Source organism: Canis aureus, chromosome 23 (genome assembly GCF_053574225.1).
Source record: "Canis aureus isolate CA01 chromosome 23, VMU_Caureus_v.1.0, whole genome shotgun sequence".
Classification (NCBI taxonomy): domain Eukaryota; kingdom Metazoa; phylum Chordata; class Mammalia; order Carnivora; family Canidae; genus Canis; species Canis aureus.
The window spans coordinates 40841266-40859573 of record NC_135633.1 but is presented as its reverse complement, the minus strand read 5'-3'; the positions used below and the strand labels follow the sequence as shown (position 1 = coordinate 40859573).

Here is an 18308-nt window from a genome sequence, read left to right as displayed (position 1 = left end):
TCATCAACTTGCTTACATTTAGATGTAAGCAAACATCTAAAACTTGGTTTTGCATTTCAGATAGAGACCCAAGGTAGTGTGCAAAAAAAATAAATAAATAATAAATAATAAAAAATACTCCTTTGACTTAGAGTGACTGTTAATTGTCAGATTTCAAAGTCACCTTGCATGCATTTTGACAAGGTGAGTTCTGAAATTAAATTTCCAGTTTGTTCTGACAAAAGACTTTGGTGGGAGGTTTTGATTACTAAACAAATTCAGACTTCAAGTTTTTGTAATAGCTGTCTGTTTGCCTGAGGTTTCTTTTATGGTGGTGGTGAGAAGTAGTTAATTATTTATTTTTAAATCCTGGATGGCATGCTTGGGTGGTGGGGGTGGCTGGGGGGAACATTTGGTCTTTCAAAGCAGATGGAAACAATATGTCTAGTAACGTGTTACAACTGTGTGGGCTCTGTGAAGCTTGCCTTTTGGAGCTGTTGGCCTCTACCCTTTAACATCTACCTGTCAGTAACAGGAAGGGTGCTCCAAAGTCCATCAGTGGGCAGACAGCCCTGGGAGCCACAGCCGTGATCTGAAACTGTTCCATGACCCAGCTTCTCTTTTCCATTGCCTAATATAGACTCCAGTCTTTACCTGTTTCCTTGAAACCAGCTTTTTTTTTTTTTAAAGATTTTATTTATTTAATCATGAAAGACACAGAGAGAGAGAGAGAGAGAGGCAGAGGCACAGGCAGAGGGAGAAGCAGGCCCCATGCAGGGAGCCCGACGCGGGACTCGATCCCAGGACTCCAGGATCACGCCCTGGGCCGAAGGCAGGCGCTAAACTGCCGAGCCACCGGAGCTGCCCTTTTTTTTTTTTTTTTTTTAGATTTTATTTATTCATGAGAGACACAGAGAGAAGCAGGGACACAGAGAGAGAGAAGAGATTCCATGCAGGGAGCCCAATGTGGGACTCAGTCCCAGGACCCTGGGATCAGGACCTAAGCGGAAGGCAGACGCTCAACCACTGAGCCACCCTGGTGCCCCCCTTGAAACCAGCTTTGACCTGGAACCTTTACCAGGAACTCTCAAGCATGTCCTTTTAATTTTTTTTTTCCTGTTGTTTCCAAACCCAGCTAGAGATCTTAGAACTGCCCCACCCCACCCAGTCCTACAGCCTATTTGTTTATGTCTTTGGGTTAACCTAGGCTCTGCTTCTGTTTTCTATTCAACTCCTGAATTAACCTACTGTCCGTGGTTCTGAGTTTCTTTTGTCTCAGGGCTCAGAGTAGTCACTCCCTCTCTGCGCCCATGGTCACTGTCGCTGCCATTCACACACGGTATATTATAGAACTAGGTGACATTATGGTAACCTGATAGGTAGGGTTTATTTCTCTGTAAAGTGATGCTCTAGTTACAGTTGAGTCTTGTTTCTTTCGGTAGTTTTGTTTTGTGAAGATGCCACGGCACACACCAAATTAGTGAATACTAAACCATTGCTCCCATTTTAGGTTCTGTGAGCCTCTGATCACAATACTTTTATCAACGAATCAATACATAACCTTATGTGTGTTTCTTGTTTAATGCATATTGTTGATTCATCAACATTGGACACATGGCCAACAGCACTTGTAATTTATGCTTAAATGAAGCTTGTCTAACCTAGTATGTTTTCCTAGTAAGGCACATCATAGCCATCTTGCACTTAGGAACACTGGACAGGACTTCATTACATTTGAGGGCCATTGTAAGAAGCAAAATCACCAACAGAAAGCAGAAGCATGCAAAAAAATGTGGCACTAAATGAACCAAGGAAAGGACAGCAGTACAGGAGCTGAAGCAAGGAGGCAGAGAGATGGCACATTTTATATCAACTGGGAACATGAGCCTCAAGTGACAAATTTTTCATTGTTCTGTGTAGGTGTGCAAATGACCAGGAAAATACAGCAAGTAGGGATTTGGGGGTTCCAGAAAAATTTAGCAAGTAGGTGACTGGCACATTAGGAATCCATGAATAACAAGGTTATTAAGGTTAATGATTTGTGTCTATTTCTCCTGGATATGGCAACTGGGAAGGAAGATTCTTTGCCTTTTCATAGCTTTCATCTTTATTCTTCCCACTTATTACTGATTTTGAGCTAACTTGGAGTATCTTTTCTATAGGTGAGAAAAATACTTCTCCATCTTGTTCTGTTTCTCTTTTAATCCTTTTCCTTCTTCCACCTCGAAAATCAGGAGATATTAATTTGATTGGACAGATTATGGAATTTCGATTGGCTCACATTTATTAGTAAGTGTGGTTATTGTGTGTAAAACATTGTGCATACTTGGGTTCAGAAAAAAATTAACATCCAGACCTGTGACTGCTATGCTTCTTAGAAGGGCCCGCTCGCAAGGTTGGCCATTTGCTGGCATCTGGGAACTTCAATTTCGGGAGTGTTCCCATCACACTGACTGATAAGAGTAGCTCAATATGACTAAACTGTTGTGTAAGCAATAAGGTTTATAATGAACACCTGCTTTTCTTCTGGGAGTCAGGGATTTTGATGGATGGTAGGCACAGGGTGCCTGTGCGATCAATCCCCAGTGAAAATTTTGAGTCTCTAATGAGCTTCCCTTGTAGACAACACTTGACAAAGGTCAACGCAACTTGTTACTGGAGGGATTCTGTGCAGGCTGTATGACTCCATGAGGAGGAACTCTTGGAAGCTTGTGCGTCATTTCCTCTGGACTTTTTTTTTTCCGTTTACTGATTTTTCTTTGTGTCCTTTTTTGTAATAGACCTTAACTGTGAGTACAACTACACCCCAAGTCCGTCGAGTCCACCTGTGTCATGCTGGGCACCCTGGCACAACCTGTGCGCCTCTCAGTACCTTGTCTTTCACTAGTCCTCTGTGGGCCGTGAGGCAGGTGGACTCGGGACCCTATCCCATCCTCTCAGCTCACTTCTCCACTTTCTTCTGTTCCATGCTGACCCTTAAAGCAGCCTGTCTGAGAGTCGCTGTGCTCTTTGTTGCGCGTCTTTTCTCTCACCGACAGACTAATGGCAGTGAATGCCCTGGATCTGGAGTCATCCTTTACTAACAGGTGAGGGCACCATTTGGAACTATTGCTTCTATCACGTCCTAGGCATCAGCCTAGCTTTGCCAGAGAGCTCCATATTGGGGTTAGACACTGGCCGTTGCCTACACCACTTCTTCTCTTCTTTGCATATTGTTTATCTCGTATACAATATCTGACACACACAACGTAAGAGTACCTGACACAAAACAGAAATGATTGGCAGAGCAGGATTCAAACATCCTTTGACCACTTTTGTTAAATATTATTAATATACTATCCACTATGCTGATACTCCTCGTCTGTTTCCATTTTCTACCCATCCTCTTCTCCAACCTGTCTGTTCCCATTTTCCTTAGTGAGCTCTGCTGTGAGGATTAACTGTTCTAAGATATGCCTTTTTCTCTTTTTTCTCTGACCTGCACTCTCCAACCTCTCTTTTTATCAAATCTCATAATTCCAACCATAACTTACAGAACAGCTTATATTTCCAGGAAAAACAAACTTGCCTACATCAGCCATTTTTATTACACCTTTAAAAAGTACCAGAGACCAGTTTTCCCACCATTCTTTGGTTTATTTCATACAGAAAATCACTCCACCCGAGAGAGCATTTATATATATGGTCAACATATGACACGGTGATACTAATTTGATTGCTTATCAGATATCATATTTTTTAGTGTTACACTTTGTCAAGATGGAGGCTGATGACTTGTTTCAGTTAACCTTACAGTTTGGTGTCTTTCTGGACATACAGAATTCCAGAACTGACAATATAACACAATGGTTAAAATTCCTTTTGGGACAGACTCCCTGAATTTTAGAGCCATAGTGTTTAAGTTAAAATCCTGCCTAATGCTAGTTCTGTTAGTTTGGGCAATTTTTTTTCATTAACTCACCTCAGCGTTAGTTTTTTTACCTATAGAGTAAGAATTATGAATGAATAGAATAGATACAAAGTATTTACACAGAATAAGTGCTCAGTGCTGTTAATAACAATAATAATTTTATTAAATAGAGAAAGATAAGTATGGGAGTTTGGAAGCAGTAGGGTAGAGCAGACAAGTATGAATCCAAAGTCCAGTTTTGCAACTTTTGGGCAGGTCTCTGTTCCTTGGGTTTCTACTTTATTAAAATTAAGATAATATATCCACTTCAGGGTTTATATGAAAAGTAGCAATTATATAGTAATAGTGCTTAGGATTATGTCTAACATAACAGATAAAAGGTAACTGTTATGAGTATTATGGAAGAAATTAGGCCAGCCTGAAGAAATCTGGTAGTAGATTATGGATAATTAGTTACTTATTCTGTATAATGATCTTATTTATGAAAATGTGTTTTAAGATACTGCTCTGAGGTGATATTTCCATTACAATTTCATAATTATTTGCTTGCCTGACACCATTAATTGTTCATTTCTTTAATGAAGTGCACAGCCTTAGGACCTTAATCATCTTTATATTCTGGTTCCTCACAAAATATCTGATTCTCAGTAGGTTCTCAGTACCGTGCTAAATTAAATCTAGTTCTCATGCTGTTGTTATGACTAAGGAGCATACAAATAGGAAATATTGGGTATTGTTAGAGGTACTTCTAAGCATAGAAAGAATCTTAAAATAGTCCTCAGGAAACAGAAAAATGTTATTAAAAAAAAACGAAAGGAATTAGTTAATCATTTATATTATCAAAGTTTTTTTTAGCACCCACACATTCATTATTTGACTAGTTAGGGGAAAGATAGACTTCAAAATTTGAATATTAATTTTGGTTTCTCCTCTCAGTTGCTTATGAAATCAAGTCCTCTTAATTCTTTTCTTTTTGAAGTTCCTTGCATCTGTCCTTTTCTCTTCCCTTGGCCACCATTCTAGTAGATACAACTTCAATACCAGTTCATTAATTCATCGGCCAAAATATAGAGTAGCATTATAGACTACTCACATAATAGAAATGATATTTCCATGTATACTTGAGAACATTTTTCACAAAAAAATATTCAATATCCACAGCTCTTGGTCTTCTTTTCTATTTAATATCAATGGCTACAGTCAAAACTCTTGTTGGCATCAGCTAAGGATGCATCTCAGCGAAAAGTTTCAGAGAATAACCACCCCAGTGACCTCTAGTCATCTGAGATGCAGGAGAGCAAGGTTTTCTTTTGCTTTGCTAGAAAAGCTACATTATTATCAAAGGAAACAAACTGAAAATCCTTGCATACTTTTTTCTGTCTTGCATTCAAACCTTGATGCAAGATATACCAGTCATCTGAATAACCATCAGGATTAACTTAAATGCCGTTACTTCCTTGAACTTTTCTTGATGTTACCAACAGATGTATACACAAACACACACAACATAAGATCACATACATGTGACATATATTCAAAAATCCATGAACTTTGGAATTAGATGTAAGTTTGAATCTCAGCTTCACATTAGCAGTGTGACTTTAGGCATGCTACTTAGTCCTTTAGTAGTATTTTAGCTTTTCTTTCAAATGAGGATAATACTAAACTCACAGAATTTTAGTGACAATGGAATGAGATTAAATGCATAATATGCATTTGACATGACATATGATAAAGTCTCCTGTAAATGTTAAGTCCATTAAGTTTTTCAACTTCTGTAATTCTTCTCTAATGACCCCAAGCCAGATATGATTTATAATTTGTGCATGTAAATATCTCTTACATTTCTTCCTGGGCTGCAAACATCATAAGGGCAGCAATTCTATTCACTTTGGTATGTCCACAAATCCAAGCCCGAGTATGCCTAATTCTAGCCCATGATTTTATCGATTGCTTTCTACAAAGAATTGGTCTGAACTAAATTATTTTTATAAATTATTCCAGTATTGTCTATCATTAATGGTCTTTTCATCATGATTTATCATGCTATGGAAGCTCTAATGGGAATGTTCACCATCTGCATCTAAGAACATTGTCTTCTAGAGCCATTAGCAGATTTATCATTTCATTGTGCTTTCAATTCCTGCTGCGGATCTTTCCATGAGCACTTTTCTCTTCTTAGGGTCACACTTTCACACTTTTCACCAGCTTCTCTATTTTCTTTCTTTCTTTCTTTCTTTCTTCCTTTCTTTCTTTCAGATTTTATTTATTCATGAGAGACACAGAAAGAGGCAGAGACATAGGCAGAGAGAGAAGCAGGCTCCCTATGAGGAGCCCAATGCGGTTCTGACTAGATCCCTGGACATCCGGGATCACGCCCTGAGCCAAAGGCAGATGCTCAACCACTGAACCACCCAGGTGCCCCTCCATTTTCTTTTATTAGGAGTATTACCTCATTTAATACAAGCTTGACCTTTTGCAGAACTATCAGCATCCCTAAGTGTTTGGAAGTCCTTTAAATTTTGAGGTGGGGGCTGCTGTGGTTTTCTATGTACACACTGTGTTTATTCTGTTTTTGGTTTTCTGTTTGCTGAGATCTAACTTTTGTAGATTTCATTTTCATTCTTCTGTGTAATATCCATCACATGCTTACTAGAGGCCAGGCACTGAGACTATGTCTGGCAATCAGTGCCAGCCTTGTCTTCGTTGAGCTATTGCTTTAATGGAAGAAAATACACTAAGCTATATATGTACACAAATTGTAATGTAATGAAAAGCCATGGTAAATGCTATGAAAGAAAAATAAGTGACGAGAAGTTATGAAAAAATATCTATTTTGTGAAAGGGGCATTTGAGATCTAAAATATGAGTAGGAATTTGGGGAAGAGGGAAGTGATATCTGGGGTGCTATAATGGCAGAAAGAATCATACATTTAATGAGCTGAAAACCAAACAAAAGCAAACAAACCACTATATGGCAGGAACACTGCAGGTAAGAAGCAGAATGGGATGAGACAGGCCTGGAAGACAGGCAGGCCCCAAACAAGGACACCTTTGTTGAGAGGACCTGGAATTTAACCGGGAAGGAATATCAACCCTCTAAAGTGGTAGAAGCACGCTTAAACACAGCCACTTCAGTTGTTATGGGGATTAGAAAAAGGCAAGTGAAGATGGTAGACTCTAGCCAATGGGTTATTGCAGTAGTTTGAGCAACAGATGATGATGGCTTAGGCCAGACCTGAAATAGCTTACCTACAGAGGGCAGGTGAGAATGAAGTGGACACCTTCCACATGCACAGTATATTGCAGGTACAACCAAGAGTACCACTCACAGATGGAGGGTAAAGGGGATGACATATTAGAAGGCACTTCAATGGCTAGGGTCTAGGTGTCATTTATTCATGTGTGGCAGCTTGGGGGAGGAACTAATTTTTGAAAAGATATTAAGAGTTCATTTTTAAATATAAGTTTGAATTCTTGCAGGATATTGAAGTAAATTTAAAAATAAGCAGTTGGATGTATCCATCAGGAAATCTGAAAAGAAACTTGAGCTAGAGATAAAGCTTTAGAATCAGCAATAATTGTGAAAATTTGGGAAAAGAAATTAACAAAGAAAGTAGAATGGGAAGATAAGAGAATCTTAGGGATCCTGTTTTGTATGGAACAGATTGCTCCTTCAGGACTGAGACACTCATTTTCCTAGCTCCTGGCAGTGTTAGCTGCAGATCGTGCACAGCTGAGCCCTTGCCAGAAACTAGAAGGGAATCTCTTGCTCAAATTTACACCTCCTCCCCTGGGACAGCTCATACACAATGAGTAGACAAGGTGGAGAAACAAAAGTTAAAGATCTTTGTCTTGATGTGGGACCATTCCAAAGGGCTATTCCAGCTTCAAATAGCTCTAGGATCAGCTGAGACTTTGGAGAAGCCTCATGGAGACATCTGGTGTCAGATGCAGTCTTGGGAAGCCGGTTCTGAAATAGGATCTTGCTGTTGGAAAACCTACCAGTTAAATGGCAATGAAGACTGTCACCAGTTATCCTTGGAGAGTGGGTAATTCCTAGCTTGTTTAGTGAGCAGTTGTTACACACTTCACCTGGAATAGGCTAATAGTTGAATGGAATACACTCAAGCATAATTTAGGGATTTGAGAAGTTCAAGGCGAATGGCTCTTGTTTCGTGCTATGGATACATTGAAAAAGAAACAATGAAACAATGAAAGACTGGGAGTAATTATCTGAAGGTAGATTGTGAAAGCCAGTGAACCTACAATTTAAGCTGATACATGAAAGCGAGAGAGCCTCCTTGGCAGGATCTAAATAAAGAGGATTTCATCCCCTGCCACCAGAGGATGGAAACACCAGATGATCAGTCTAGGACTTAATAACATGGGAAACTGAGTTGCTACAAAGTTTGAATTTTTTAACCTTATCAATTCTGATACCTAAAAATCAGGTACACAATTGATGAATCACCGATCTCTATGTCTGAAACTAATGATGAATTTAAATTTAAGAAAGAAGGATGCTTTCTACACACACACGCGCGCGCGCAGATTTCTGAGAAGGGCACCAGTATTTTTGAGAAGCTCACTAGTGTCTGTGCCCTGTAAATCAGAACTAAAAGTAGGAGAAGTAGCTTTAGAACTGATTCTAGTGGGGATCATAGTATATTAACATATAGCAAAGAAGATGTGGCAGTGAGCACATGCCCATGGGATCCAATGGGTCTGTCACATATCACACTACCCAAAAGCTGTTAGCTTGTGTGTTTGAAGCTGCGGCCCAAGAATGGCTCAGAATAAGGAGGATCTGATCTCCTAACCATGTGTGACAGCTTTTGCTGTGTCAACTTGGCTATACTAAACTCCTGTATCAGAATTTCTTTTCTACTATGTTTCTAAAATGAACCACAAGGAATATTCTCTCACAGAGCTGGAAGAAACATTTTGTAGCATACACACATCTTTAGTTATTTGGTCAAACACTAATGGAGGTGCTGTTAGGAAGGGGATTTGTAGGTATCATTGAAGGGCCCCACTCAGCTGGTTTTAAGTTAGCCAAAAGGGAGATTATTCTGAGCCTGACTCAATCAGTTAGAAGCCCTTTCAACAGGGTTTGGCGTTTCCTGAGTAAAGAGATTTGTACCTGTGGTCACATTTCAGCTCAGGCTCTTGGGATTTCAGTTTCCTTGGGTGTCTTCCCTTCTGAACTGCTTGCCCTAAGAAGCTCAGATATATTTCATAATTTATTTCATAATTACCCATTATTGCATAAGATAGTTCCTCATAATAAATTTATATATTATAAATCTATGAAAATAATATATATTATTTTCATATAATAATATAAATTTCTCTGTACATATTATTCATATCTGTTCTAGCTGTAGAACTCCTTGTAGGACTGGTGGGGCTTCCACTGTATTTCATTTTTTCTTACTGCCATACCCTGCTTCTGTTATTCTCTTAGCAGTGTGAGTCCTGCAAGTACTTCCTAACAAATCTGAATGTAAACTTCTGCCTTGGTCTGTTTCTCAGAGAAGCCCAACAAAGAAACTCTCAGTATGCTCAGATAGAAGAGTTGAGCATGGAAAGAATGCTTCAGTAAATATTTTCAGTAATGGGCCTGGCTTTGGGGGGCAATATGGTTTTCATTGGAACTTCTCAGCTCTATCATTGTAGTGTGAAAACAGCCATTGGCAGTATAAATGAATGGATGTGGCTGTGTTCCAACAAAATTTCATTTATAAAAACAGGTGGCAGGCAGGATTTTGGCCATGGGCCACAGTTTGCCATGATTTTGTTGCGACTACCTAACCACCTCATCTAATGGGTGAATTTGATGAGTTAAACTCAATTATCAGTTTCTTTTTGAAATGAGATATATGACTACAGAAGAAAGATCAGAGTTATACAATGTATCTGGCTTTAAAGATGGAGGGAGGAGTGTAGTGGAAATGGCCTTGAGAAGCTAAAAAACAGAGGGACATGAAATCTTGTCCAGAGCCTCCACGAAGAACAGAGCCTTACTGCCACCTTGGTTTTAGCTCAGTGAGACCCATATTGGACTTCTAATCTACTAAATTACAAAATAACAAATTTATATTGTTTATGCCATCTCTTGTGGTAATTTACTACAATAGCAATAAAAATGAATACAATCAACAACAGAGTTCTCTTCAATATTAAAGAGAGGTGAGAAAATTTGTCTTTCCGTATTTTCTCTCTTTTTCTCTCTGTATATGCATGTATACACACACGCACACACACACTGATATAAACACATCTGTGCTTTACATTTATTCTATAAGAGTGTTTAAAACTGACGGTCTACTAAAGAAGACTGACCAAATTCCAGACAGGGTACTTGCTTGAAAAGCACTAAAAATAAAGCATTCAAACTTGTCCCAGGGCTTGGTTTCCAGAGTCTTCCCAGCCTTCCCTCTCCCTGTTCTATGGGGATCTTATCTATCCCCATAGCGGACTCTAACTCTCTGTTGATTGAGACTCTTTTGAGGCTTTGTGCTTATTCTTCCAAGGATAGATTCTAGTGTTGCTGGTTTTTTGTTTTTGTTTTGCCCTGCAAGGTTCTGATAGTTTGAGGCACACACACCTCTCTACCTAGCCAAGATGTACATCTTAGAGCCCAATTTACATGCATGCTATCTATTTATCTCTCTAAAATTGAGTGTGAATTTTCTTCTAATTTTTGTGAGAGAAAAATGCCCATTAAATTAGTGTTCTAATTCTAAAAAGATTTATGAAAAGAAGTAATACTCCAAGTGGCAATTAGGGTCTTCAGTCCGTTCAAAGAGGATCACAACTCTTATTCCTTCTTTAGAGTTCTTCACCTCTTCATTTTCTTCTTCATTCCTTTTGATCTCCTATTTTTAGACTCCATCTCTTTGCATTTTTAAATCCATGAAACCCTTTTCAAAAGCACTGTGGCAATTCATTAGGAAAGCCATAAAATTATTCATATGCTTTGATCCAGAGATTGAACTCCTGGAAGATAATTTAAGAGAAATTAGATGCCAAATGTGCCCAGATATTCCATATGGCATTAAACATAATTTAAAAACTAGATAAAACATATAGAATTGTTGAATCACTATATTGTGCACCTGAAACCAATGTAATGCTGTGCATTCACACTGGAATTAAAATTTTTTAGTTAAAAAAAAACTAGATAAAACCTAAACATCCTATAGCAAGTAATTGGCAAGTTATAGCACATCTACATAATTGAATAACAAACAACAATGACATATATAGTTATGAATAGGAACTGGATTCAGATCCTAGCTAAATTACCTAAGCTACTGAACTGACATGTAGACTTAGGCAAAGTATGTCTCCTGTTTAAGCAGTCGTCTCCTCATCTGAAAAAAACAACTAATACTTCTTCCCATATTGACATGAGGAGTAAATGAGTTCGCATAGTATGAAGTACTCAGCACAGTTCTTGGGACATCAGAACTGCTCACTGGATTGTAACATCTTTGTTATTTATTTTTAAATAAGAAATTAGAAATCACTATGATCATGATTATAAAGCACACAGGAATTGGTGCATTAACGTGAAGTTATAAGAATAATTTCTTACCTTGCTATTAAGAACTTATGAAACAATTAGATAAACACAGGCTATCTAGAGTTTTAATAAGGCTTATATTTTAAAGAAATATTCAAATAATTCCCTTTTGGTCTTAAATAGCTGGATGATTTGGAAGCCCTTAAAACCTCTAGTAGTTGCCATGGGCAATTTTATATTCATGATATTGTACAAACTAGCAAGCACTTTTGAAGATAATAAGCAGCACAAATTTAAAAAAAACAAAACACCTCTTTTTACTTACATTTCAGCAGCTTTCAGGAGAGTGGAACTTTGTTCTACCAACCAACATGCTCTCCAAAATAGCACTGGCTAACAATAGGAGGCCCCAATGAGGCCCTTTTAATGATGACAAAGAAAAGCTCTCCTGCAAATCAAAGTCCATATAAACAAGGAAAAGCCTATTTAAAAACATCCACAATCAATGCCATTGTCAGCCTGCTAGAAACACTGGTTAAAATGACTGGTACCCATCACATATTTATTTCTACAGATGGAGAATTATATATTTGACTTGTTGGAAAGGTTGGTTACTAAAAATACTTGATTTTAAAATAAAACACAGGAGGAACAAAAAGAGTGGCAGCTGCTTATTTCTTTCTCTGTAACAAAATGTGACTTGTAATGTAGCAGTGGAAAAAGAGCAGAGCCAAAAATGAGTCAATTTATAAAAGCCCCACTCTAAAACAATGCCATGGAATATAATGCTGGTTTTAATTAAAATGCCAGGTATCTTCATATATCATATAATTTGGATACCTTATTGAGAAAAATTGTTGAGAATCAATGTGGTGGTGGTCTTATTACAGATGTTGCTGCTATACAAGCAAATACTTTGAGCCTCTAGAGAACACAATATTCTATGTTGAAATGCAGTGATAAAGGAGGGAATTGTCTTGTGATAAGGAAAAGAATGACTTTCTACAGATCACTGTCAGGAACGGTGAAAACTCCTGGGATGGATTTCTATTCAAGGTGCTTTGTAAAAGTGATTAAAAAATATCTCCTGAACTAAAATTTTGCCTCCACATCAAACCTAGCCAAGTAACTGTTGTGTGTGTTGAGTTTAGACTAAGGGCAAACCATATTCACGGCTACTGCTTCTTCAGAATCTTCTCTAGACCATTATCCAAATGTCTTTCCCTACTTTTTCTTCTCAGTTTTACTGGTTCCAATTTCCAGCTAAATTGAATCCAGTCCTCAGATGCCATTGTTAATTTATTTTAAATCTTTTTTTTTTCTGGTTATGCATCAAGTTGAGTATAGAATCCCTTGTCTTTGCCTTCCAGTCCCACAGACCCTCACTGTCTAAATAAGTATGCTGTTCCTCATCCCTTGCCTGACTTCCCTACTAAGCATCTGCAATTAGACAAGCTAGTAAATAAGTTTGACTACTAATGAGAGTTAGAAGATCATATTACTCTATATAACTGAGTTTATTAACTGTTAGTAATTTCTGAGAGTCAAAGACATTACTTCAGCAATAATTGTGAATTTCTATTTATTCTAGATGAGTTTTAGCTAAGAACATTTGACTAATATGTATAATAGGCTAATTCTTGCTCTTCTTTGAAATCTAAACGGGGACTAAGTGAAATGTAATCATTTAAAGTTATGTGGTCTTGACCCTAGTCAGTCTTTTCTAGATAAATGCATTTTTAAGAGCTCAAATTTTTCAGTACACTCATTTTTAAATGCATTCATAAACAATCTGAACACAGTGGCTCAACGTTTAACAGGAATTGTAGAATATTTTAGTTGAAAGTTACCATACAGGTCAGTAGGTCTCCTTTTAAATACTTTTCCCAGAGATGTAGAGGTTCAGTGCCAGACCCACACAGTTTTCTGGGAGCCCAGATGAGACAAGCCTACTTTTAAAGCTTGGCATCAAAAGACTGTGGAAAGACAGTGCTCAGAGATAAGGTGGGAAAGGCAAATCAAGTAGTAAATCTAAATTCACATTGAAAATGCTGGGCAGACAAATGCAAAGTAGGAATAAGAGAAATGAAGGGATGGAGGATACCAGGACAGTACAAATGAGTTTGGGTATCCAGTGAGAGTGGAAATTGGAATCTGGTGAAATATCCTGGAATACTGTGGAATAATCACAGGGACTTTCTGTAGGACCTGCTTGGCCTTGTTTCTAAATGGGGAGTTGTTAAAAGTCCTAAGGAGATTTAAATATCTCTATAGACTTAATAAATTATCTTTGCAGAATTCAACTTGAATTAGCCATCCAACCTATGTGTGAAGAATTATAGTGGCAACCACTTATGGTTTTCTAAGGATTCCCCTTTTGATTTTAGAAAGCTCTAAGTATTGACCAAGTTTTCCTTTTATTGGACCAAAATGGTCCACTGTAACTTCCAATAACTGGTCCTTGTCTTTCATGGTATACATAGCTATAGAAATGTAATATCAATTGTGCTACTTTTAGAATTTCAGTGGGAACCAGAAATTCAAGGAGAAGGATTATCTGCATATCCCAACATAAGGTCTTAATAGCCAAGAGAAACAGAAATGTGATTTTGCTAGAACTGCAAGCAGGCAATTCACATAATTATTCCAAATGTCAAATATTTTGTAGCATTTTAAGCATTCTCTAATAAAATTCATTTTAGAAGACTGAAAAAAGAGCTTTTAATAGGATTATTACCATTATCAACATATTTAATGAGTGCATCTTGAGACAAGTACTTAGCTAGATTTAATGTAGGGCTGGGGCCTTTATTTTCAGTGACCTTCAAACACATAGTCAGGACTCTGGGGACACCTGGGTGGCTCGGTGGTTGAGTGTCTGCCTTTGGCTCGGGGTGTGATCCCAGGAAACGGGATGGAGTCTCGCATCGGGCTCCCTGCATGGAGCCTGCTTCTCCCTCTGCCTGTGTCTCTGCCTGTCTCTGTGTGTCTCTCATAAATAAATAATACCTGTAACTTAAAAAGTTAAAAAAAAAGAACTCTGGCAGGAAAGGACTGATGGTTGTTGTCTGTTTGAAGTCCCTAACACATTTTGTAGCAAGGATGAAAAATATATGGGAAAGTCATGTTTTCTGAGGAGAATAAAAATGTACATCTCAAGCTCAAAGGAGTCAGTGTAAATTTGTTATTATTTTATTGAAATAAAAGAACGGGGACAATAAAAAAGAAACATTTCATTAAACAATCAGGAGAAAAGACCAAAATTACTCCCACATTTTATAAGAGCACTTTCATTGAGATAAAAGTTGCAGTTACTCATTACTAAATGGCATCCTTTTCTTAGAAATAGGGGTTTGAGGAAAGCTATCAAAGGAATGATCAAATGGCAGTGAGGCAAGCACAGGTGTAGTCTACCTGCATTAGAAGAGGGGTACCTTTTGTACTAGCTGACGATCCTGATAATAGTCTTCATAAACAAAAATGCCAGGAATGGCTCTTGGGGACATCTGAGGACTTAAACATCATTTGAGTTAAAATGAGGTCAACCTTGTTGGCTCTACTTTATCACCCAAGCCTTTTATAGATGGGTCTGATACAACAAGCTGTGGTAATCCTCCTTTTCCATGAGGAGTGGCTGCTTTTCTTCATGGAGCTGCTTTCTATTGCGCCGACACAATAGGCTGGTGAGCCCTCCTAGCACAGCAGTGACGACACAGCCTACCACAGCAGCCCCAATGAGCCATGGCCAGATCCGACTTGCTTGTTCTAAGTAGGGCTTAATGTAATCTTGAAAAATGTCCCGTTCTGAAACAGAGAGATGTCCCAATGTTTTTAGTATTGTCATCATTAGCATCATCATCATCATCAACATTATTAACATCATCATCATTATCCTTGCATAGTAGCATGGAGTCAGAGTCCTGGGTTTGAATGCCAGCTCTGCTACTTACTAGCTGTTAGAGCTCAGAAAAGTCACACCTAATACTCCTATGCCTTAGTTTCTTCATCAGGAAAAGAGGAACATACTACCACCTCATTGGAATGTTTTAAAATTGATTAATAACACCTGATCTGTAAAATATGCAGCGCCTTAAACCAGGTCAACTATTGTAACTTTTAGCTTTTTAATATTTGCTCCCACATTTCTAAATAATAGACAAATATTGCCATCTTTTAATTCATCAAGTTTATATCTGGAGTTCTTCATATAGAAATAATAATTTTTGTTCTCTGACAACTCCCATTTTATTTCCTCAGTCATTTTGGTATAATGACATCACGATTTGGGGTCAAATCCATATCTAGGATTTTCATTAGTTTTAGTATATAAATACAGCAGAAACAAATATTGTTATGATTATATTTCCTTATATTATTTTTCCTTGGGAATTAACTTATATCTTTTTGTTTGATTTAAAAATACTCATCACTACTTAAAAGATACTCCAAGATATTCCATATTTATTTTGTTATCAAAGAAAACAAAAGAGTGCATCTTGGACTTCTGCAGAAAATTATGTCTATGTAACTCAAGTCTTGAGCAAAAGTGATATATGTAACTTTGGGACAATTTCCTTAAAAATAAGAATTTATGTCTCTCCTTTTTCCATTTTTCTTTTTTGCTTAGCAGGAATGCAGATAGCGTGTTGAGGAGCCATCATGGACCATGTAGTCCAGATTAAACCCTAGATCTTGTGGAACCACAAGAAAGAAGCAGCTCTGAAATTATGGAGCTGAAATTCAACAATATACCAAGACTTCTACTTGAGCAACAAATCAAGTAATTTATTTAAGCCATAGGTACTTGAATCTGTATCTGTTCTCTATCCCTACCTTCCTGCCTTTGCTGATGCAGGAACTGTAACGTTCTTTTATAAACTCTTTCCTTGGCTATAGTTAATCAGTACATGCTAGACCACTGACTCAAGACGGGCCAATCAGAATCATTACTCAGAATTCACTGTGCTAGAGCTGTCAGGTGGCTTGGGAGCTGACGACAGCCTTACTTCTCAACCTGTGGAAAACAGGATGAATGTATTCCAAGAAATAGAGATGAGAGCTAGAGAATGAGAGAGAGACAGAGAGAGGAACAGAGAGAGAGAGTGTGTGTGTGTCCTTAGGGCTTTAATTCCCTGGTTCCTGCTATTCCTCAGTCTCAGCTGCGTTTCTGCCTTTCCCAGAGTTTGAGTGTTCATCCCTTCCTTGGATTTTTTTAAACCAATAAATTCTCTTTTTTATATAATCTCATTCCCATAGAATTTCTGGCATTTGCATTTTCAAAAGTCCTAATTATATTAAAAAGTTAATTATGTGCTCACCACAATAAAGGAGAAATTACCTTAGGAAATTCTGGAATTGCAATATATATAAACTCTATATATAATAAAAATGAGATCCACAAATCAATGAGAGAAGGAATATTTATTTAATAACATATCTTGGAAAGCATGAGTAGCAACATGAAATAAAACTTAAAAGGAAAATCTCACTGTTGATCTCATAAATTCAATAACATTCAGAACAATTAAAGCAGAAATGTTCTTTTTTAAATTTTTTTAAAATTTATTTATGATAGGCACACAGTGAGAGAGAGAGAGGCAGAGACACAGGCAGAGGGAGATGCAGGCTCCATGCACCGGGAGCCTGACGTGGGATTCGATCCCGGATCTCCAGGATCGCGCCCTGGGCCAAAGGCAGGCGCTAAACCGCTGCGCCACCCAGGGATCCCCAGAAATGTTCTTTTTTAAATCAGAATTTGTTACAAACTGATTTCATAGTACTAAAGCCTGATATTCATTCAGAGGAGATAAAAGTGGAGCTTCCGTGGCTTACATGGGCCTATAGGGCTGAAACCTGGTCCATTTTTCCTGTTCCATTTTCTTCTTTTGTGCTTGATACGATCTTTTTGCCAGCTGCCACTAAGTTACCTCTAAAATTCCTAGAGCTCATTAAGCATAATTTGAACAGTATTACAATTTAGAGTTCCTCTTCATCAGGAAGGGATACAAGTTGCAAAGGATAAACATTACCAAATAAATTATAAAAATGATTTATAACTTTGATATTTAAATCTAAACAATGAAAGCCAAAATGCTAAAATTAAAAAGAAATACCAAAAAGTTATGGTTTTCAACATATTTAAAATTACTTTGAAAAAGGGACTACAAATGCCTGCCTTATTTTGCCAGTAGTCACCTCAATATATAAAGTACGTTTAAAATGTCTAGTAGAGGGGATCCCTGGGTGGCCAGCGGTTTAGCGCCTGCCTTTGGCCCAGGGCGCGATCCTGGAGACCCAGGATCGAATTCCACGTCGGGCTCCCGGTGCATGGAGCCTGCATCTCCCTCTGCCTATGTCTCTGCCTCTCTCTCTCTCTCTCTCTCTCTCTCTCTGTGACTATCATAAATAAATAAAAAAACTAAAAAAAAAATAAAATGTCTAGCAAAGCATAGAGAGATTTCATAAAAAATATGATTCCCTCTATTTCTGGCTCAGCTTAAACCCAAGTCACAATTTCAAAATGCTATTTCTTTGTCCAGCTGTCCAGCTTCTCTTATAATTTCTCTACTTCAGTTCACTCCAAATGGTCTCAGTTTTTACTGTCATCAATAGTTTTCTTTGAAACACTTTGTATCTCTCATTGACTCCAAACTAAATAAGACTTCCATTCTCAGCTCTCTGCTTTTCCAAACAGCGCACCTTTAAATTATTTCTTAATGTCATAATTTTTCTATTTTTACCTATTTAAAGTTCCATATTTCATGTCCCCTTTTCTCTTCAGAATAGTAATATAGTCTTCTATTTATTTTGCACTCTATATATTCAAATCACATGCTCATTTGCTCACACAACAAATGTATGATTTAGTTGGGGACCATTATCCAA

The 18308-nt window shown here is 37.7% G+C and overlaps 1 protein-coding gene across 1 annotated transcript in view; it reads right to left on the bottom strand.

The window, feature by feature from the left end:
- Nucleotides 1-14721: 14721 nt before the first annotated feature.
- TYR (tyrosinase) overlaps nt 14722-18308 on the bottom strand; it is a 94318-nt gene continuing 90731 nt past the window's right edge. Inside the window, exon 5 of the mRNA XM_077867874.1 lies at nt 14722-15227. Within this exon, the coding sequence (XP_077724000.1) occupies nt 15001-15227 (227 nt within the window). The 3' untranslated portion in view covers nt 14722-15000. The remainder of the gene's footprint in view (nt 15228-18308) is intronic.